Source organism: Lynx canadensis, chromosome B3 (assembly GCF_007474595.2).
Source record: "Lynx canadensis isolate LIC74 chromosome B3, mLynCan4.pri.v2, whole genome shotgun sequence".
Classification (NCBI taxonomy): Eukaryota; Metazoa; Chordata; class Mammalia; order Carnivora; family Felidae; genus Lynx; species Lynx canadensis.
In genome coordinates, this window is record NC_044308.2 from 58,687,043 (window position 1) to 58,710,820 (window position 23,778).

The 23,778-nt window shown below is 38.1% G+C and overlaps 1 protein-coding gene and 1 pseudogene across 1 annotated transcript in view; both read left to right on the plus strand.

The window, feature by feature from the left end:
- The window catches only part of SPG11 (SPG11 vesicle trafficking associated, spatacsin), a 92,456-nt gene that overhangs the window by 5,476 nt on the left and 63,202 nt on the right, over positions 1-23,778 (plus strand). Inside the window, 7 exon segments of the mRNA XM_032593513.1 lie at positions 87-288; positions 7,818-7,955; positions 8,146-8,594; positions 9,908-10,053; positions 17,733-17,736; positions 19,969-20,076; positions 20,079-20,099. Coding sequence (XP_032449404.1) covers positions 87-288; positions 7,818-7,955; positions 8,146-8,594; positions 9,908-10,053; positions 17,733-17,736; positions 19,969-20,076; positions 20,079-20,099 — 1,068 coding nt within the window.
- On the plus strand, positions 21,595-23,539 carry LOC115516000 (annotated as a pseudogene).

Consider the following 23,778-nt stretch of genomic DNA (forward strand, 5'->3'; position numbering starts at 1 on the left):
ATGAAGTCTATAAGCTCCATCCCATCCTGTATTTTAAGTGTTGGGGCATACTTAAGACTGGCATTTTCTTTAATTCTAACTCAAAGACATTTTTGACACTGTGGATGGTAGACATGTAGCTCATGTGGATTTAGCCCTTCACCAAGAAGATATGTGTGATGAGCAGCAACAGGAGCCAGCCAAGGTTTCTTCGTTTACTTCGCTGAAAGTGTCTCAGGACCTAGATGTTGTGGTGATTATCAGCTCCTCCAACTCTGCAATTGCTCTTAACTTAAATTTGTATTTCAGGTATGTAAATTACTGCCATCTCTAAGTTGAGGTAAATAAAGCCTTAAGAGGTTAAAAAGTACTTGTTAGGGGGCAGCTGGGTGACTTAGTTGAGCATTGGACTCTTGATTTCTACTTGGATCACTATCCTAGGGTCGTGGGATCCATGCTGAGCTTAGAGCCTGCTTGAGGTTCTCTCTCTCTCCCTCTGTCCCTCTCCCCCACTCACACTTTCTCTCTTTAAAATAAAATAAAAACGTTTAATTTAAAAAATGTACTTGCTAGCTTTTTTTTTTTTTTTTCCTAAGAGAGCAAGTGGGGGAGGGGCAGAGAATCTCAAGCAGGCTCCATGCTTAGGGTGGAGTCTGATTCAGGGCTTGATCTCAGGAGAGTGAGATCATGACCTGAGCGGAAATCAAGAGTTGGACACTTAACTGAGCCACCCAGGTGCCCCTTGTTAGCTTTTTTAAAAACCAGTTTAATTTCTCTATTCAGCTAGTTCATGTTCTAGCAACTACATAGGTTGTTACTGCAAAATTGTGCAAATGATCATTGGCCTCCTTTATCAAGATTTTGATTTTGATTTATATGTTTTACATATAGCTTATGTAAGTTACAAAGTAATCAAGCACTGTTTTAAAAATAAGTACATAATGTATAGTATAGCACAGTTGACTATTACACATTATTTATTCCTTGCCCTACATTAAAGTAGAAGAAAAATGGGATTTACCCTGTTTCAGAATTGCTTCTTATGTGGCTTAGGTTCCTGGAGCCTTGGGGACTTTTCTCTTAAAGAACTTTGATAGTATATATTAAGGTAGCTTTCTCCAGCTAAGTACTTCCTCAGCTGTTTCCCTTGAAGGACCCACCCCAGTTACTGTCTAAATATAGTAAAAATTGAAGGCTTATTTGTGTTACTTTTAGATTTAGATATTTAAGTTGCTTCTGATTTTTGTAATGTTTGAGAGAGGTATGATGTGAGAGGCATATGTAAATGCCCCAACCTGTACAGTGCAACTTATCTAAAAGTAGGCTAGTCCGTATTTATGACTTGTGGCCTTCAGGGCCATTCAAAACCATTAGGATTTTTGGTCCTAACTTAATATGAATGAGATAAACAAATCCTTGAGTAATTGGGAAGGCACTTTGATGGATTTTATTGCCTATCGTTTGGATCACAAGAAAGGATAAATTCATTTCACATACCTACTGAACCTCTTCCTACTGTGTTTTTTTTCTTTTGTTATAAATGGCCTTGACCTTAAAAAAGAAAAAAAATCTTTGAACAAAGATGATTTGCACTTTCTCAGATCATATGCTTGTTTACAGTAGCCCATTTTTACTGACTAAAACATACCCTGGTATGTAGAATTACGTTCTAATCTACCTTGGAAAATAATTTGATAGATGAAGAGGGGGGAAAGCCTACTCAGCCACTCTGATCCTTGAGTATAGGGAACATTCCTGTGGATGTTTTTTTTGTTTGTTTTTGTTTTAAGTTGATTTATTATTTAGAGAGAGAGCAACAGTGGGGAGGGCAGAGAGAGAGGAGAGAGAGAATCCTAAGCAGGCTCTGCACTGTCAGCTCAGTCAGTCCCACCAACTGTGAGATAAGACCTGAGCGAAAAATCAGTTGCTTAACCGACTGAGCCACCCGGGTGCCCCCCTGTGGATGTTTTGGTAACACTTCAAGAGAACTCTGAAGACTGCACCATGCACATTGTTTGAACAAATTGCATTTGAACTCAGCTACTGTTACATCACCCAAAGAGAGCTGGTGTTTGCTTACCAATCTAAATGAATGATCTCTATTTACTAATTACATGAATGCTCTTTAATTAGTATAATTTCTGGAATAGACTGTATTTTCTTGTTTTTTTAACTTTTATTAAATGTTTTATTTTTCTTAACATTTATTTTTGAGAGAGAGCACAAGTGGGGAGGGGGGTGCAGGGAGAGAGGGAGACACAGAATCTGAAGCAGGCTCAAGGCTATGAGCTGTCAGGACACAGCCCGATACAGGGCTTGAACTCACACAAGTTGTGAAACCATGACCTGAGCTGAAATCAGATGCCTAACCGACTGAGCCACCCAGGCACCCTTTTTTTTTTAATTTTTATTATATTTTTTGAAAGAGAACTCGCAAGCAGAGGGGCAGAGAGCAAAGGAGACAGAGGATCCAAAGTGGGTTCTGCTCTGACAGCAGAGAGCTCGAACTCATGATCAGTGAGATCATGATCTGAGCCCAAGTCAGACACTTAACTGACTGAGCCACCCAGAAACCCCTGCATATTTTTTTAAATTTTTATTTTTTTAAATTTATATCCAAGTTAGTTAGCATATAGTGCAACGATGATTTCAGGAGTGGATTCCTTAATTCCCCTTACCCATTTAGCCCATCCTGCCTCCACAACCCCTCCGGTAACCCTCTGTTCTCCATAGTTAAGAATCTCTTATGTTTTTGTCCCCTCCCTGTTTTTATATTATTTTGCTTCCCTTACCTGATGTTCATCTGTTTTGTATCTTAAAGTCCTCATATGAGTGAAGTCATACGATATTTGTCTTTCTCTGACTGACTGATTTCACTTAGCATAATACCCTCTAGTTCTATCCACGTAGTTGCAAATTGCAGGATTCCATTCTTTTTGATTGCCAAGTAATATTCTATTTGTGTGTGTGTGTGTGTGTGTACACACCACATCTTCTTTATCCATTCATCCATTAATGGACATTTGGGCTCTTGCCATACTTTAGCTCTTGTTGATAGTGCTGCTATAAACATTGGGGTGCATGTGCCCCTTTGAAACAGCATACCCGTATCCCTTGGATAAATACCTAGCAGTGCAATTGCTGAGTTGTAGGGTAGTTCTATTTTTAATTTTTTAAGGAACCTTCATAGTGTTTTCCAGAGTGGCTGCACTAGTTTGCATTCCCACCAGCAGTGCAAAAGAGACCCTCTTTCTCCACATCCTCGTCAACATCTGTTGTTGCCTGAGTTGTTAGTGTTAGCCATTCTGACAGGTGTAAGGTGGTATCCCATTGTGGTTTGGATTTGTATTTCCCTGATGATGAGTGAGGTTGAGCATTTTTCCTGTGTCGGTTGGCCATCTGGATGTCTTCTTTAGAGAAGTGTCTATTCATGTCTTTTGCCCATTTCTTCACTGGATGATTTGTGTTTTGGGTGTTGAGTTTGATAAGTTCTTTATAGATTTTGGATACTAGCCCTTTATCTGATATCGTTTGCAAATCTTCTCCCATTCTGTCGGTTGCCTTTTAGTTTTGCCGATTGTTTCCTTTGCTGTTTAGAAGCCTTTTATTTTGATGAGGTCCCAATAGTTCATTTTGCTTTTGTGTCCTTTGCCTCTGGAGATGTGTTGAGTAAGAAATTGCTGCAGCCAAGGGCAAAGAGGTTTTTGCCTGCTTTCTCCTCAAGGATTTTGATGGCTTCCTGTCTTAGGTTTAGGTCTTTCATCCATTTTGAGTTTATTTTTGTGTATGGTGTAAGAAAGTGGTCCAGGTTCATTTTTCTACATGTCGCTATCCAGTTTTCCCAGCACCAACTGCTGAAGAGACTGTATTCCATTGGATATTCTTTCCTGCTTTGTCAAAGATTTGTTGGCTATACGTTTGTGGGTCTGTTTCTGGGTTCTCTATTCTGTTCCATTGATCTGAGTGTTTTTGTGCCAGTACCATACTGTCTTGATGATTACAGCTTTGTAATACAGTTTGAAGTCCAGGATTGTGATGCCTCCTGCTTTGGTTTTCTTTTTCAAGAGCTTTGACTATTCAGGGTTTTTCTGGTTCCATGCAAATTTTAGGATTGTTTGTTCTAGTTCTGTGAAGAATGCTGGTGTTATTTTGAAAGGTATTGCATTGAATGTGTAGATTGCTTTGGGTAGTATTGACATTTTAACAATATTTGTTCTTCCTATCCAGGAGCATGGAATCTTTTTCCATTTTTTTGTGTCTTCAATTTCTTTCATAAGCTTTCTATAGTTTTCAGTGTATAGATTTTTACCTCTTCAGATATATTCCTAGGTATTTTATGGTTTTGGTGCAATTGTAAATGGGATCAATTCCTTGATTTCTCTGTCACTTCATTATTGGTATATAGGAATGCAACCGATTTCTGTGCATTGATTTTATATCCTGCCACTTTGCCGAATTCATGGATCAGTTCTAGCAGTTTTTTGGTAGAATGTTTTGAATTTTCCGTATAGAGATCATGTCATCTGCAAAGAGTGGAAGTTTGACCTCCTCCTGCTGATTTGGATACCTTTTATTTCTTTGTGTTGTCTGATTGCTGAGGCTAAGACTTCCGATACTATGTTGAATAACAGAGGCAAGAGTGGACATCGCTGTTTTGTTCCTGACCTTAGGAGGAAAGCTCTCAGTTTTTCTGCATATTTTATTTTCTAAGTGTGCTCTGAAGTTTATTTTTATTTTATTTTACTTTAAAGTTTATTTATTTATTTTGAGAGAAAGAGTGTGAGTAGGGGAGGGGCAGAGAGAGAGGGAGAAAAAGAATCCCAAGCAAGCTCCATGCTGTCAGCTCAGAGCCTGTCTTGGGGCTCTAGTTCACAACCGTGAGGTCATGACCTGAGCTGATGTCAAGAGTCAGACGCCCCTGTGCTCTGAAGTTTAAAAGTGTTTTTATCTTTCCTGACTCCTAGTTCTAGCTCTTCTTTCCCCCTGATACAGAATGTCGGTTTCTCCTTTTCATTTTATCCTTTGAGATCTACCTCTCTCATGAAGCCTTTACTTACTAAAACCCCTTCGACTTGTAATTTTATATTCATTTTATAATTTTTCTCCTCTGTGGACTTCTGTAACACTTTTGCTTTGAACTACAGTTTAGCACTTAGTTTGTAGTCTTGTATTATTTCTCTAATTTTTTCATGTTTTCTGTAGAGTTTGTAAGCAAGTTGAGGACCCAAACTCGGGGTCTGTTCTTTCAGTTCATTGTCAGTGACTTTTCTTCCAATACTCTTACCCTGGCTTTGTCTTTGTGTGAAACCGTTCCTCCCTCAAATCACTACCTGCACTTCTCACTCCCTGACCACAGCTTCCCAAATTTTCTGTGTCACTTACTCAAGTACCCCCACTTTACTTGTCCTCTGACCTCATTGGAATTTCCAGTTCGTTGACTTTTCACTCTCTAGCCTCCTCCTGTCTTTACTCCCTCCCTCCTTTCCCTTCTCAGCATAGATTCTGTGACTCATCATTTCAATCACTTTTTTTTGTATGTGCCCTGAACTCTTGCTCCTCTCTGTGCTAGCACTTGGTCTGACAAAATCTTTTTTTTTTTTCTTTTTCTTTTTCACTCTGCCTTCTCTGTCCCTGCCACCAAGCATCCAGGCACTTGTGAGAAAACCACAAAGGAAAATTGATACCACTGTGAGTTCACATTTGCTGCCTTCAACTGGTCTCTCAGTATTGTCTGGAAATTTTACAATGATTTTTCATGAGCCCCTTTTTTTATAACAGTGTTTTTAAACCTCCATTTTCCCCAAACCTCTGCTCATCTCTTTATCCCCAAGTCTTCTTAGGTAACTTTGTCTCCTACTCTATAGTGGAAGTAGAATCCATCTAATGAGAACTCCCTCAGTTTCTCACATTAAGTTACAAACCTACTTTCCTGTGCCCATCTCCTCATCTTCCCTCCTAGTAAAACAGATTCCCCTCCTTCCATGAAGGCCTCTGTGCTCTGTGCTCCAGATCCCATTTTTTTCCTTCTTTCTCAGGGACCATTTTCCATTTGCTTTCTTTTTATTTCTCCAACCTCTTTTTTTTTTTTTTTTAGTTTCATTTTGAGAGAGAGAACATGAGGAGGGGAAAAGAGAGAGGGTGAGGGAGAGAGAGAGAGAATCTCAAGCAGGCTCCACACTGCTAGCATAGAGCCCGATGTGGGGCTCTAACCCACGAACCATTAGATCATGACCTGAGCTGAAATCAGGAGTCGGACACTTAATCAACTGAACCACCCAGGTGCCCCTCCAAACTCTTTTAAGCATTAGATGCATATCTAATTAGTCACCAGATCCTAATCATTCTACCTCCTAAGTGTTTCTTGAATCTGTCTACTACTCTAAACTCCTCTGTTATCATTCTCACCCATGTCACTGTCATCACTTACCTGAACTAAGGTAAGGTAATGGTTTGTAATTGGTCTCCCCATGTCTGCTCTTACCCCATCAACTTCATGCTCTGTAAAGTAGCCAGAGTGATGTGTTAAAATGCATATCTTCTCAGAGAAACAGCCAGATATTAACACCTGGGGACAAGGTATCCACCTTTCATTTGGGGGGATGGGAAACTGCCTTCTCCATGCATCATCTTTTCTCCCTGTCCCCTGCCTTTTCTAGCTTTTTAAAAATCAATCCTTGATGTTAACATATTATCTTCAAATTGCTGAAAGGGTTAATAGCAGTGTAAGTGCTCAAGGTTTAACTGCCACTCTTTCTCCCCCAGCTACTCTTCTATATCTGATCATACTGCTTTTCTTATTTAAAACCCTTACTTAGCTTCCCTACCCCACAATAAAACTAAAAATCCTTAGTAGCCCATAGAGTCTTGCACCATCTGTCTCCTGCCAACCTCTCCAGTCTCATCTCAGGCCACCTTGCTTCTTCATTCACTATGCTTTAGCTACCTTTGCCTTTTTTTTGTTTCTCAAAACAAAAAGAAAAACCCTCTTCTGCAAATACTCTTCCACCTACACCTGCACTTACATTTTGTCTTTCTAGTTGGTATGCATTCCCCTGATCTCAGCCTAAATCTTACTTTGTGGTGACAGTATTGTGAACAGTTAAAAGCCTGGGCTTTTATGGTCACATTGACCTGGTTACAGCTCCACTGTTCTCTTGGGCCTTTGTTTCCATATCTATAAAATGGGGGTATGTTTACCTCATAGGGTTTTTGAAAGGCTTAGTTATATTAAAGTTTATGGGCACTGGGTGGACTCAGTCAGTTAAATGTCTTCAACGGCTTCTGGGCTCAAGCCCCATGTGGCTCTGTGCTGACAGCTCAGAGCCTGAGCCTGCTTCAGATTCTGTGTCTCCTCCCTCTGGCCCCTCCCCCTCGCGCTCTGTCTCTCTCTCTTTCTCTCTCTCTCTCAAAAATAAACAAAATATTTTAAAGTTTTAATCACACATCTGCATTATCATAGTAAGTGTTCTTATTTCTTTATAAAGCTGACTGCCTATAAATGTCCAATTCTTTTTTCTTGATTGAGATATAATTGGCACGCAACATTGTATTAGTTTCAGGTATATAACATAATGATTCAATGTATGTATATGTTGTGAAGTGAGCACCACAATAAATCTAGTTAACTTCCATTACCACACATGGTTACAAATGGGTCAGCTTCTTAGGGCTGACTTTATCATTCTGCTATAAACAATGGAGAGAAGGAGTCCTGTTCAAAAAACCTGTCTATACTGTTCCTTCTATGTGACACCCCCTTCCCCTCAATATTTAACAGTAGTAACACAGATTTGGATTCAATCATCATTGTTGACCATGGCTATCATTTTAAAATGTAGGCAACACCCAGGACACCTACTATGTGAAAGAACTCAAGAAGACATGCCTGTTGAAGGCCCTAAGGGGATAGATGAAGATGATCCTGTTAATTCTGACTACAACATGAAACTGACCAAGTTTTCCTTTCAAGTTGATAGGTACAGAAACTTCCCTCTTGGGTTTACTTTATTCCTTTTTTTTTTTTTTTTTTTTTTTGTCATACTCTACTTTTTTACTAAAGGGCTTTACAGAAGTAAACACTTTTTTTTTAATGCATCTTCTTCATGATACAGTGTTTTATGTAGTGCCTTTCACTGTAACAGGTGTGAGTTCTACCCTGTCTTCCAGGTCTTGGAAAGCCCAGCTATCAAAATTGAATGAAACAATAAAGAGTTCCAACCTGGAGGTTTCCTATTGTGCTCCGTGGTTCCAGAATATTTTGCATTTGGAGTCTCCTGAAGCTGGTAACCCCAGTACCAGTATGCCAGGCTGGGCCTTCATTCCACCAGACATAATGCCCAACCAGTATAATTTTCCACAGAAAGATCATGCCAAGACCAGGGATTCAGGAAGATCATGGAAAACAATGCACATTCATGAACAAGAGGAACCTATTGAGCTTAAATGTATGTCTGTGACAGGATTCAGTGCACTGTTTACTTGGGCAGTGGAAAGGACGGGCTGCACCATTGTCCTTTGGGATTTGGAGACCCAGGGCCTGCAGTGCTTTTCCCTTGGCCAAAAGTGTATTCCTATAGACAGTTGTGGAGACCAGCAACTCTGCCTTGTTTTGACAGGTGAGAATAACTCGTGTTAGGTTGAAACCCATTGCTAAGAGGTGTGCTTGCTTTTTTTAAAAAAATTTTTAATGTTTATTTGTTTTTGAGAGGAGCGAGTGAGCATGAGCGGGGGAGGGGCAGAGAGAGTGGGAAACACAGAATCTGAAGCAGGCTCCAGGCTCTGAGCTGTCAGCAGAGTCCGATGCAGAGCTTGAACCCATGAACTACGAGATTATGACCTGAGCCGAAGTTGGACGCTCAACCGACTGAGCCACCCAGGCGCCCTGAGAGGTGTGCTTTCTTAACATATTTTACTTCTGCTCAGGTGATGTTAGTGCCTACACTGTCCTCTAAGTGGTAGTCTTTCATGGGGAAACTTGGTGTTACTCTTGGTACTGTTGTCTCATCTATTTGATTTTTAATTAAGGTTATTTTTGCTCAGCTCAATGCTCTGACGCTAAAGTCAGAGAAGTGTCAGAGTAGTAAAGGTTGGTTTTATCCCAGGGAGTCTCCTCTTGACTTGTCTGTGCAAGCAACAGTAGTAAGCTGGCTGCTTCTGGGCCATATATATGTGCACCGCAGATTCAGTCTATTGGGCTTGCACTATCTAGGCTTTTAAAGAAGACTGTATTATAAACATATAAAGTTAGAGGATTTCTAGCTGTTATTGAAAAATTATTAGATCTGGCAACACTAGCCCTGCATTCCTCCGTAGTAATTTATGGGTTGAGGCTGAATTTTGGTTCTCTTAGATGGGCTGTGTTCTTGTTAGTTTTTTCTTGTACTTGTCTCACTACCCGTTTGGTATTTCTCAGTCAGCAGTTATGCCATAACCTCCTACAAAGCTATTGAGTGATGCAATTGAACTATGTGTGTGTGTTTTTTTTAATACCCCAGATTTGGAAATCCTATATTTCTGTGTGTCAAGAGCGTGCTATTGGTTTTACCTTAGTGAATCGGATATATGACATCTCTGTAAATAGTTAAAAATTCCAGACATTTATTGTGTGGATAATGTAAAGGAGAAAAGTGAGATTTAGTATTATTTCATAGGATGTGTTGTTCTTACGAGAATTTGCCCTGTGGTCCATTGTTGAAAAAATAAAACTCTTTTAAAAACATTAAAAAATCATGTTGGATTAATCATGGTCATAGTAGTACCTGGTGCCAAATACATATATTTGTAATTATAGCACTGAAGTATTGCATAATTAGAGGTAATATATAATAGGTAATAAATACCTTAATTAGGTAATAAGGTAATTAGGTAATACCATAATAAGGTAATAAATACCTTAATTTATTTAAGGTAACTTTTATTTTTCCTGCAGAAAATGGACTCTCTCTGATTTTGTTTGGATTGACTCAGGAGGAGTTTTTAAATAGACTAATGATCCATGGAAGTGCCAGTACTGTGGACTCTCTTTGCCATCTCAATGGTTGGGGGAGATGCTCAATCCCCATCCATGCACTGGAGGTAACAATGTTAAATGTCTACATGACTTTGCTTGATTATTTTCTGTCATAGACTCTTACTTGACTGAAGATTTGGGAGAATTCATTTAACCTAGCAGCAAAAAGAGCTATAGTCTTTACCCAACCATTTGCTTAGTTCTGGTTATTTCAATACACTAATTCTGCTTAGGAATTCTGCTTACCCTTTTTGGTCTTAAAAGATAAAAAATTATAGTAAAAACTAAAAAAAAGTTGCAAAAAATGGAGGCAACAATAAGATGGTAAGACTAAATGAAGTAAAAGCAAGCTATGGAAATCACAAACAAAAGTGACCTTTTATTTCTACCTTATGGTCCCTACTCTTCTAATCAAACTATGGAAGCAACATAACCTGAAAAATTTGTATAGCATTTTGTAGTTCACGCTTTTTATATGCATTATCTAGTTTTGTCTTAAAATAATGAGATGATTTGGATAGTTTTTTTTTTTTTTTTTTAAGTTTATTATTTATTTTGAGAGAGAGAGAGAGAGAGAGAGAGACACCAGAGGAGGAGGGGAGAGAATCCTAAGCAGGCTCTGCGCTGTAAGCATGGAGCCCAATGTGGGACTTGAACTCACGAACTGAGAGATCATGACCTGAACCGAAATCAGAGTCTGGGACTAAACTGAGCCACCCGGGTGCCCCTGGATAGTTTTTTTCATTTCATTTTACAGATGAAAAACCTTAGGCTCAGAATGGTTGAGTGAGTGGCCCATAGCAATACTAACAAGAACTGGAGCTAGAATCAAAGTCAAGGTACTTTTCTGTAGATCACACAGACCCCAAAAGTTAATAATGTTGTATGTGAGTTTGTATTTTTAATGACAGCTTTATTAAAGTATAACACACATACCATAAAATTCACCCATCTAAGGAGTACAGTCCGCTGATTTTTAGTGTATTCAGGGTTGTACAACTATCACTGTTACGTAATTCCAAACATTTTCATTACTTCAAAAAGAAACTCTGTATCCATTAGCAGTCCTTTACCAGTTCTCATGGCTGCTAAGTCCCAAACACTGATACACCTTCTGTCTCTGGATTTGCCTATTCTGGACATTTCCTATACATGGAAATATAAAATATGTAACCTTTTATGACTGGCTTCTTTCACATAGCATATTTTCAAGGGTCATCAATGTTGTAGCATATATCAGTACTTCTTTTTTTGTATGGCTGAATAATATTCCATTATATGGATGTACCACATTTTGTTTATCCATTCATCAGTTGATGGACATTGGGTTGTTTCCACTTTTTAGCTATTGTAAGTAATCCTGTGAACAGTGGTGTACAAGTTGTGTGTCATATGTTTTCATTTCTCTTGGATATACACCTAGCAGTGGAATTACTGGGTCATTTAACTTTTTGAACCGCAAAATTGTTTTTCACAGCAGTTGCACTATTTTACATTCCCACCAGCAGTGTGTGACGAGGGTTCCAAGAGCTCCACATCCTCACCAACACTTGTTATTGTCCACCTTTTTTATAACCATCCTAGTAGTTGTAAAGTCAAAATTAAGTCATTGTGTTTTGTTTTGTTTGTTTTGTTTTGTTTTAAGTAATCTCTGTGCTCACTGTGGGGCTTGAATCCATGACCCCAAAATTGAGAGTCACATGCTCTACCTACTGAGCCAGCCAGGGACCCCTCGTTGTGGTTTTGATTTGCATTTTCCCAATGAGTAATGATGTTGAACATGTTTTCATTTACTCATTGTCCATTTGTATATGTCTTTGGAGAAATGTCTATTTAAAGCTTTGTCCATTTTAAAATTTTTTTCTGTCGTTGAGTTCTAAAATTTCTTTATATTTTCTGGGTACCAGAATCTGATGACTTTCGAATATTTTCTCCCATTCTGTGGGTTTTCTTTTACCTTCTCATGATGTCCTTTGAAATACAAAGGTTTTTAATTTTGATAGTCAATTTACTTTTTTTAATCTCTAGTGCTTTTGGTTCATATCTAAGAAATCATTGCCTAAACTGAGGCAATGGGGTTTTATAAGAGTTTATATCGTTTTAGCTCTTACGTTTAGGTCTGTGATGCATTGTGATTAATTTTTGTATTAGCAAGGGATTCAGTTTCATTCTTTTGTATGTGGATACTCATTTCTTCCAGTACCATTTGTTGAAGAACTTATTTTTATACACTACAAAATATCATTGAGAAAATTTGAGTTATAGGGAAAAAAAGAAAATTTGTCACCTATAAATCCATTATCCAGAAGTAATCATACTTATTTCCTTGTGGTTATTTTCTTAAATATTAATGTTAATAATGTGTAATTTCATTAACATTCTTATCAACCCTGAAGGTAAATACTGTTATTAATCCCATTTTATTCATGAGGGAACACAGGTTAGGAAATCTAATTCAGATATATGTGAATAGTGTTTTCCAATATTACATGAATGGTGATAGTTAGCCAGGATTTGAACCTAGGCAGCATGACTGCTGAGCCTCTGTCCTTATATAGTGTTCATGCCTATGTGTGACTTTAATTAGGATTGCATGGTATGTAGAGATCACAACTAACACCACAGAAATACAGACAGTTGTAAGAGAATATTATGAAAAATCATAGGCCAACAAATTGGGCACTCTGGAAGAAATGGATAAATTCCTAGAAACATATAATAAAGGATTGCATGGTAAATGGAGCATTGTTTTGGCCTTAGTCTCACTCCATATAGAAATGAGTAAATATATATGATTTTAGTGATAACAACAACAATAATAAAGCAAATATCTTGTATCCACATCCCAGCAAGAACTGGATTAACATTCTTGAATGTGTGCCCCTCTCCATCCTATTCTCTTACCTCACTCAGTGTCAGAGTTAACTACCATTCTGAAAATTTTAACCATGCCCTTGCTTTTCTTTATCTTACTCCACATAAAATATCTTCAAATAATGCTATTTAGTTATGGCTATTGTTGAATTTTGCATATAGTGGTACCATGGTATATATTCTTTTGGGACTGTTTTTTTTTTAATTTTTTTTTTCAACGTTTATTTATTTTTGGGACAGAGAGAGACAGAGCATGACGGGGGAGGGGCAGAGAGAGAGGGAGACACAGAATCGGAAACAGGCTCCAGGCTCTGAGCCATCAGCCCAGAGCCTGATGCGGGGCTTGAACTCCCGGACCGCGAGATCGTGACCTGGCTGAAGTCGGACGCTTAACCGACTGCGCCACCCAGGCGCCCCTTGGGACTGTTTTTTAACACTAAACATAAACATAATATTTTGTGATTCATCCAGTGTTGTATAACTGTAATTTATTCAGTTTCACTCCCATATAGGATCCCATTGTATCAATACATCTTTACTTATCCACCTTTAGGTTTTTTCCAGTTGTTTGCTATTATGGACAAGTCACTATAAGCAGTACACATCTGCTGTAGCGCGTGTGCAAGAGTTTCTCCGTGGTGGTAGTAGAAATGCTGGGTCGTGGGACATGTGCATCTTTAACTTTACTAAGCAAACACTCTAGTTTTCCAAAGTTGGTTCATCAGTTTATGTTCTCACCAGCAATGTATGTTAGTTCTCGTTGTATGTCTTTTCCAACCCTTGGCATTTCTAGATTTTTCAAATTTTGCCAACCTGGTATTACAATGGGTTTTAATTTGCATTTCCCTGATGATTCAGGTTGATAAATGTATGACATTTGGATTTCTTTTGTAAAGTGACTGTTCAAGTCTTTGCCTATTGTCTCTTGGGGCGTTTGTCTTTTTCTTACTGGTTTGTAGTTTGTATGTTGGATATATTCTAGATACTAATCTTTTTTTCTAAGTGGGGTGAATATTCTAATGTGTAGCTTGACTTTTTATGTTCTGTGTGGGGTCTTTAATGTAGTTCTAAATTTTAGTGTAGTTTTATTAATCAGTCTTTTTTGCATGTAATTTGTGCCTTCTCCTATCCTGAAGTCATAAAGATGTTTTTGTATTTTTTCCTAAGGGTTAAAATTATGATTTTCACATTTAAGTCCTTGATCATTTGGAACTTGATTTATTCATGGTGTGAGGTGGGGACCTATTTCTACCCCCTGTGTATTGATAACCATTTGTCTCAGAACCATTTTTTTTCTAAACTCCTTCCTTTTACCACTACCCAAAATCTCTGTGTGTCAGGTCTCATATATGCATGAGTTTGTTTCTGGGGTCTATTTTGTTACATTGGTCTTTGCCTATCCGGGGCCATTTCTACCCAGTCTTAATTGTAAATCCCTCACTTTATTATTTTTCAGGATGTATTCATTATTCTTTCTCCCTTAACCCTCTTCCATCTGTTAGGATCAGCTTGTCAAGTTTCATGAAAAACTGTTAAGATTTTATGAGAATTAGGTTAAATCTGTATATCAAGTTGGGAAGAATTGACATCTTTAGGATATTTAACATTCCTATCCATAAACATAGTCTCTTTTCCCATTTTTTATGTCTTCATTAATGTCTTTCAATGAAACATTATCATTTGTGCAATTTTTCCATTAAGAGCTTGACATCTTTTGTTAGCTTTATTTTTGGTTTGGATGTATTTATATTTAAATATATGTGTATACATATGTAAATACTATATGTTTAAATGTAGTATATCTTTACATGTATTTAAAAACTTTTATATTGATATTGTAAATGGTATATTTTGTTATATTTTGTTACCAGTATAAAGAAATACATTGAGCTTTTATATGTTAATTTTTCTTTATTTCTGTACCTTTTGTTACTTGGAGAAAATCAATACGTTTCCAAGTTCCATGACTTACAGGAAATAGGTGAGAGTGCAGAGATTTCCATAATTTTCATTAATATAGTGGTTTTTTTCAAGTTTTTATTTAAATCTTTTTATTTATATGTTAACATATATGGTAAAGTTGGTTTCTGGTGTAGAATTTAGTGATTCATCACTTAGGTATAACACCCAGTGCACATCCCAGCAAGTGCCCTCCTTAATACCCATCACCCATTTAACCCATTCCCACTCACCTCCCTCCATCAACCCTTAGTTTGTGTTCTATTGTTAGAGTCTCTTGTGGTTTGTTTCCCTCTCTCCTCTTCCCTCCCCCTTCCTGTATGTTCATGTATTTTGTTTCTTAAGTTCCACATAAGAGTGAAATCTTGGTATTGTCTTTCTCTGACTTATTTTGCTTAGCATAATACACTATAGCTCCATCCACATAGTTGCAAATGGCAAGATTTCATTCTTTTTGATTGCTGAGTAATACTCCAGTGTGTGTGTGTGTGTGTGTGTGTGTGTGTGTGTGCCACATCTTCTTTATCCACTCATCAATTAGTGGACATTTGGGCTCTTTCCGTAGTTTGGCTATTGTTGATGATGCTGCTATAAACAGTGGGGTGCATGTGCCCTTTCAAATCTGTATTTTTGTATCCTTTGGGTAAATAGTGTAATTGCTGGGTTGTAGGGTAGTTCTATTTTTAACTTTTTGAGGAACCTCCATACTATTCTCCAGAGTGGCTGCACCAGTTTGCATTCCCACCTACAGTGTAAGAAGGTTCCCCTTTCTCCACATCCTTGCCAACAACAACAGATGTTGTTTCCTGTGTTGTTAATGTTAGCCATTCTGACAGGTGTGAGGTGGTATCTCATTGTGGGTTTGATTTGTATTTTCCTGATGAGTGATGTTGAGCATCTTATCATGTGTCTGTTAGCCATCTGTATGTCCTCTTTGGTAAAATGTCTGTTCATATCTTCTCATTTCTTAACTGGTAGATAACTGAGTTTTGTATCCAGTGAATTTGCTAAGTTTTCTTATCCTAATAATTTATTTGTTAGATTTTATTGAACTTTTTATATACTTAGCTACAATAATCAGAATAATACAGTTTTGTTTCTTCTCTTCAAATCCTTATTCTTCTTTTTTTCCTTATTTTGTTGCTGGGACCTCTAGCATAGTATCTCTCAGAAGTAACAGTGGGCATCCTTATTTATTCCTGATTTTAAAAAAGAATACCTGTAATATCTATCCATATTGATATACATGAGTCTGTGCACACTCATGTATCAAGAAAAACTTTATAAGATTGACTTTTCTTTTTTTCCTATGAGTTTTTTTTTTTTTAAGTTTGTTTATTTTGAGAGAGACTGAGACAGCGTGAGTTGGGGGGTGCAGTGAGAGAGGGAGACAGAGAATCTTTGCACTGATAGTGTAGAGCTGGACACAGGGCTGAAATCCACCAAACCATGAGATCATGACCTGAGCTGAAACCAAGAGTTTGATGTTTAACTGACTAAGCCACCCAGGCACCCCAGGTGTTTTTGTTTTTTAAATCATGAATGAGTATTGAAATTTTATTGAATACTTGTTCTGAATCTCTTGATATAATCATATGAGTCATCCCCTTTCATTACTGTAAACTACATTAATCAATTTTACTTTTATTGTGAAATAACGTGTATAAAAAAGTATACAGAATACACATACAGTTTAACAAATAATTACAAAGCAAAAAGTCTTGTAACCACCACCAAGTGCAAAAGATAGAACATCACTAGCACTGTAGAAGCTCCTGTGACCTCTAGTAGTTTGGATATGAATATTAAGTTTATGTTCTTTTAGAGGATATTCTAGGAAATGTACATACTTACATGATCAAAACTAAAGTCAGTAACTTTACCCTTCTTGATAATACAGGTCCATTGAATGCTTTAATTTTATTTACTTTTTCTCCCTACTTAAGTTACTATTGTTTTATTTTTTAAACCAAAGTAGACATCATTATTATGTATTTAGGTTCATTTCTTTAAAAAAAATTTTTTAATGTTTGTTTATTTTTGAGAGAGAGAGAGAGAGAACGAGCATGAGTGGGGAAGGAACAGAGAAAGAGGGAGACACAGAATCTGAAGCAGGCTCCAGGCTCTGAGCTGTCCGCACAGAGCCCAACAAGGGGCTCGAACTCAAAACTGTGAGATCATGTCCTGAGCCGAAGTCAGACGCTTAACTGACTGCACCAACCAGGTGCCCTTCAAAGTTCTCTTTTTGCACAGATGATATATTTTCTTTGCTCTTCATTTCTTCTCCCATTTAGGCCTTCACTCTGCCTGGAGTGTATCATTAAGAATCTCTTTTAGTGAGGATCTGACTGGTGCTGAATTCTCCATTTTTATCTAACTAATAACATCTGTTTTGCTGTCATTTTTGGAAGGTGTGGAATTCTAGGTAGGCAGTTTTCCTTCAGAACATTCCTGATCACTTTCTCCTATATTCTGGATTCCATTGTCATTGAAAAATCAGTTTCTTTGAGGATAGTTTATTTTTCTCTCTTCAGGCTACTTTTTTTTTTTTTTTTTAATTTTTTTTTCAACGTTTATTTATTTTTGGGACAGAGAGAAACAGAGCATGAACAGGGGAGGGGCAGAGAGAGAGGGAGACACAGAATCGGAAACAGGCTCCAGGCTCCGAGCCATCAGCCCAGAGCCTGACGCGGGGCTCGAACTCACGGACCTGGAGATCGTGACCTGGCTGAAGTCGGACGCTTAACCGACTGCGCCACCCAGGCGCCCCCAGGCTACTTTTATGATCTTTTTGTTTTTTGTGTTCTGCAGTTTGACCGATTTTATGTCTCACTAATGAATCATAGTCTTTAATTGGAAAAATACTGGTCTGATACCAATTCTTTAAAATTTGTTGAGACTTCCTTTCTAGCCTAGTAAGTACTCAGTTTGCATAACTGTTCCATGTACTTGAACATTGAATGTGCATTTTACCCCCACATCCTGTGACATCACAGTGGTAGTTCAATCAAAAGTAATTATAATTTGCATACTTTCCTCAATTTCTCTTTTACCTTTATGAGTGTTTATTACATTGTGGATAATTTCTTTATATCTTCCAGCTCACCAATTTTCTTTTCAGCTGTGTCTAATCTGTTCTAAACACATCCTTCGAGTATCTAATTTCAATTTTTATTTTTTTATTTCTAGAATTACTATTTGGTCATTGTTTTAAAATATGCTATTTAGAGAATTTTCAAATTTACAGAAAAATTGAAAAAAATAGTAAAATGAGCATCCATTTACCCTTCATCATTCACCAGCTGTTAACATTTTGCCACATATTCTTGACTGGTTGTGTACTTTTTATTTTGCCAAACTATTTAAAAGTTACTAACTCTGTAACTTTTTAAGTTCTTTGGCATATATCTTCTAAGAACAAGAATATTCTCTTATTTAATCATACACAATTCAGTTTTCCCTCCCACCACCCAGACCGAAGACAGTTTTTTATGGTCTCTCTTTGGCACTTGTTTTTCTAGTCCATCCACTTTTGGAGAGTGTCATGAGCCCTAGGTTTATCCTCTTTTCCTGGATGTGTAACTTCTACCAATACCTCTCCTCCCTGCCTGGTCTGTTACACCCAGAACTTCAAAGTTAGTCTCCAGACTAACAGCATCACCATCACCTAGGGATTTATTGAAGTGCAAATTTTCAAGCCCTACCCCAGACTTAATGAATCGAAACTCTGCGGGTCGGGTTTAGCAATTTACTCTGTCTGGGTCATTCTTAAGCACAGTGCTTTAGGGTAAGAGTGGCAAACTTTCTGCAGAGAGCCAGATAGCAAGTATTTTAGGGTTTGCTGGTAGGATTCTATTGCAACTACTGAGATGCCATTTGTAGCCATTGACAATATGTAAATGAATGGGTGAATGGGTTGGCTATGTTCCCATAAAACTTTAGTTACAAAAACTGGCAAGGGCTAGATTTGGTTGGTGGGTCTTAGTTGTCCAATCCCTGCTTTAGGCTGTTAGAAATTTGCAGAATTGGGGTGCCTGGGTGGCTTAGTTGGTTAAGTGTCTGACTTTGGCTCAGGTCATGATCTCAGTTTGTGACTTCAAGCCCCACGTTGGGCTCTGTGCTGACAGCTCAGAGCCTACAGCCTGCTTCAGATTGTGTCTCCATTCTTTCTCTGCCTCTGCTGTGCATATGCTCTCTCTCTTTCTCAAAATAAATAAACATTGAAAAAGAAAAAAAAAGCACACTAGCGAGAAAAAAAAAAAAAAATTTGCAGAATCTTTCAGACAGCAGTTGGTTTTAGAGCATTCAGTTTTCTGGATTTGTCTTTCCCCATTGTTATCCCAGGAAAATTTTTTTGTTTGCAGTTCAACTGAGCATTTAAGTGTGTGTGTGTGTGTGTGTGTGTGTGTGTGTGTGTGTGTGTGTTTTAATCTGTGATTTTTAAGTGTACTGTATGGAAAGCTTCCTTAATATGCCTTATCAGAAATGGGAGTCTGTTTTTATTTTTTTAGTAAAAAAAATCTTTTTATTTTTATAAAGAGAGCATGAGCAGAGGAGAGGGACAAAGGGAGAGAGGGAGGGAGGGAGAGAGAGAGAGAGAGAAGAGAGAGAGAGAGAGAGATCTCTTAAGCATGCTCCATGCTCAGGGCAGGGCCCACATGGGGCTTGATCCCATCACCCGGGATCATGGCCTGAGCTGAAATCAAGAGTTGAACCCTCACCAACTGAGCCATCCAGGCGCCTTGGGAGTCTGTCTTTAGCCTGCTTTTTCAGTAAACTTTATATCATAAAGTTTATATCATAAAATGCTTTAACATTTTAATTCAATGGACTGTAAATTAACTGTTAACAGTCCCCAAGAACCTGGGATTTGAATGGAATTAGAATTACAGACGGTAGAGCTGGAAGTGTTTTCTAATCTAACCTCCTGTTTCTACCAAAGCAGAAACTGATGTTCAGCAAAGTTGGAGACTTGGGCAGATTGCATGATTAGTCATTGTCAGAATCCTCCCAGAACCGGGGTACTGCTGCAGGGTAGAGCGCCTTGTCTCTTGCAGTCTCAGTACTTAAGTTATAAAGTTGAAAAAAAAAATCTATATCCTTAATTTTTTCCTATTGTAACTTTTCCCAATTTTCTCCTGTTTCAGGCTGGATAGAAAATCGTCAGCTGGACACAGTAGATTTCTTTTTGAAGAGCAAAGAAAATCTTTTGAATCCATCCTCAAAATCTTCTGTACCTGATCAGTTGGATCATTTCCATCTCATTTATATTTAAAAAGTAAGTAGAAAAGTCTTCTGCATTTGTATTATCATTTTACCTTTTTAGTCATTTTCAATTATTGTGCTTTTGGTGACTGACTTGCCACAGTCCATGACATTTTATGTATTTGGTGGAATCTTGAGAGACTTGTAAGAATCTGTAAATGTTCTAAGTGGATTGTTTATTGTTCATATCCTGTACTATGCTTTGTATTTTTTTTTTTAATTTTTTTTTTTTTCAACGTTTATTTATTTTTGGGACAGAGAGAAGACAGAGCATGAACGGGGGGGGGCAAGAGAGAGGGAGACACAGAATCGGAAACAGGCTCCAGGCTCTGAGCCATCAGCCCAGAGCCTGACGCGGGGCTCGAACTCCCGGACCGTGAGATCGTGACCTGGCTGAAGTCGGACGCTTAACCGACTGCGCCACCCAGTGCCCCAGCTTTGTATTTTTAGTATACCAAGGAAGTGGCCTTTCAAATTCAAGAGAATTTCATTCAAAAGAGAACAAAATTCATTTGCAAAATTGCTCACTCTTGCACTGTCTGAGATATTTAGTGATGCCTGAGTTATGGATTGAGACTTGTTATATATAAATTTTTCAGCTTAACTCTTCTGCTTATTTGCTGCTTTACCAACGCTTCCTTTCAAGATTTGGCTTTCGTGTTTATAAACAGGAAACCTAGTTGTTAGTCTTCAACCAGGTAGCCATGCAGTCCTCTCCTTAGAGGTACAGGGTAAAAGTATGTTTTTTCCTTACACTTACAGTTTTATATCTTTTTTTTTTTTTTTTTTTTCTCTTGCTGGTATAGATCTCTTTCTTGTTAATATCCCCTTTTAATTGTGGGGCATAGAATTTCATTCTGTGGGCTGCCATATTTTCCCAACCATATTCCTATTAGACATTTAGATTGATTCCAATTTTTACTCTTGTTGGTAGTGTGCTATAAATGCTGTTGTGTGTGTGTGTGGGTGTATAATTTCACATACGTACATTACTGGGATAAATGTGTAGATGTGAAATTTCCAGGTCAAAGAGACATATGATTTATATTCTTAAATGCTTTGAGAATGTCCCCCAGAAAAGTTTTATCACTTGTACTCTAGTTACATGGAGAAAACAACAGCCTGCTTTTTTTTCCATCAATGTAGTGTTCTCACTGACACTGTGGATTCGAAATTTTCTTTTTTAAAAAACATTTTCTTTCATCTTGCTTGCCCAGTTTGCCCTTTCCTTTTGCATTGCTAACTTGTTTTTTTTTTTTTTTTTTTTTTTTAATCTACTCCATTTTTTTTTTTTTTTTTTTTTTTTTTTTTATTTCTTTTTTTTTTTTTTTTTTTTTCCAATTTTTAATGTTTAATTTTGAGAGAGAGAGTGTGGCAGGGAGGGTATAGAGACAGAGTCAGAATTTGAAGCAGGCTCCAGGCTCTGAGTGGTCAGCAAGAGCCCAACGTGGGGCTTGAACAAAACAAGCAGGAAAATCATGAACTGAGGGAAATTGGACGCTTAACCAACTGAGCCTCCAGGCACCCATATGATTTCTTTTTTTAAGTCTGCTTGAATTTGTAAAAAAGGCCTGTTTTGTAAGTGGAATTCCCTCAGCAGTTGTCTGGTCATATTCCTTCTACTATTTGGTCTTGGTCAGTGATCCTCCTCCTTCCCCTCTTGCCTGCACTGCTCTGCCCTAAATGGTGGGATGAGTCTGGAAACCAGCATGGGAATAGCTTACCACTGTCTCAAAGGCAATCTTAGGTTTCTCATCATGCTCATGCAATTCTGCAGGTGGGCCAATGCTGAGATAAACAGGAATCCCTCTATTAGGGCCCGCAGCTGGCAAATGGAGGCTTCAGGAGCCTGCACTTCCTGCTTTCACCTGCATGTTTAAGAGAATGGTTTTGGAAACAGCTGAAGTTCAAATTTTGGCTCTGCCATTTACTTACCAATTAGCATGGGCAAATTATTTTAATCCCTCTTAACCTCAGTTTCCTCATGTATGGGAAAACGGCTACAGCACCTACCTCTCAGCATTGTTGAAATGAAAAAAAATTAGATAGCACTTATAAAACACCAAGCCTGATACTTAATATAGCATAGGTGGTCAGTAAATGGTGGTTACTAATAATACCAGTAAACAATGAGTAATAGTAAGTAGAATCACTAACGTTTGCAGTAAGACTTCATAAAATTTTTGTGAACTTTTTGAGAGGAGGATACTGGCCTTGTTTTTTGCTTGTCCAAGCAGCCCAAGATGCCCAACTTGGAGGATTGGGTGTCGGATGAGGAGAAGGTACGCGTAGCTGCTAAATTCATCACTCATGCAACCCCCAGGGGAATTTAATGAGGTGTTCACAATGTCTGGCTACTACTTAATTGATGATCTCCTCAGGGAAGGGGTAGCACATGCGTTTGCCTAGAATAACATGTGTCAGTTCATACCTGTGAAGATAGAAGGTGAAAATGGGGTCTTCATTACAGAACAGTCACCTGGGTTAGATTTTTAGATCCAAGAACAAAATTTTAAGTCCGATCATTTATGGAAAGAAGCAAGTGACCCCCAGCCAGAGGATGTAGATGGAAGTCTGAAGTCTTGGACAGAACCATGTGACAGTGCTTAAGGGCCAACGTGAAGATCTTTATTCCAGTGCTTCTGTATGATTATGCCAAAACTATAGACAGGCAACAGACCATTACTGTATGCATTGAAGCCATCAGTTTCAGCCTAAAAACTTCTGGAATGGTAGAGATCAGAGTGGAAGTTCACCATCACACCACCTACAGCCCAGGTGATTGGAGTACTTAAGATTCAGGTTCATGGGGTGCCTGGGTGGTTCATTCAGTTAAGCATCCAACTCTTGATTTTGGCCCCAGTCCTGATCTCACAGTTTGTGGGTTCGAGCCCTGCATCAGGCTCTGTGCTAATGGTAGGGAGCATGCTTGGGATTCTCTCCGTCTCTCTCTGTCCCTCCCCCTGCTTTTTCTCTCTCTCTCTCTCTCTCTCTCTCTCTCTCTCAAAATAACTTTAAAAAGTTTAAAAAATTAAAAAAAATCATTTTCATTATTATTAAGATGACAATGTTCAGTTGCCTAGTCATAAAGATGTATAGGATTCAGTAATTGTTTCAAACGAAGTCCAGATTGCCAAGTCATTGAGCATGCAGAAAGTAATTATCATACCGCAATTAGTGAAAACTATCAAACAGTGTCAAACACCACATTCAAGGCCTTGTGCCAGCAGCTTCCAGTTACCCACACCAAAATCTACTGGAACAGATACTCACTACAAGAGTGGCAAGAAATGAGGAATGCTTAAGGCCGAATGTAGGATTTTTCAGTATGTGGAGAGAAAGGATTCAACATGTGATCATATGATGAATAAGTGATTTCTAAACAGAATGGTGTTTTGGGGCCCGGCTGGCTCAGTCAGTAGAGCCTACAACTCTCGATCTTGCAGTTGTGAGTTGGAGCCCTATTTGAATATAGAGATTACTTAAGAATAAAAATAAAAATTTTAAAGTGGTATTTTGCTAGGGCTTTGAAAGTTAGCAGCTTTCTAACCTTATAGAGTACTGTTGAACCTATAGCATCGTCTTCATCCTTTTGTGTTCTCTGCCTTTTAATTTTGTTTTCACTATATCTACTTGTAAAAATTTTTTTTTTTTAATTCTGCCACATTAATGATGGAGAAGGAGATCTATCC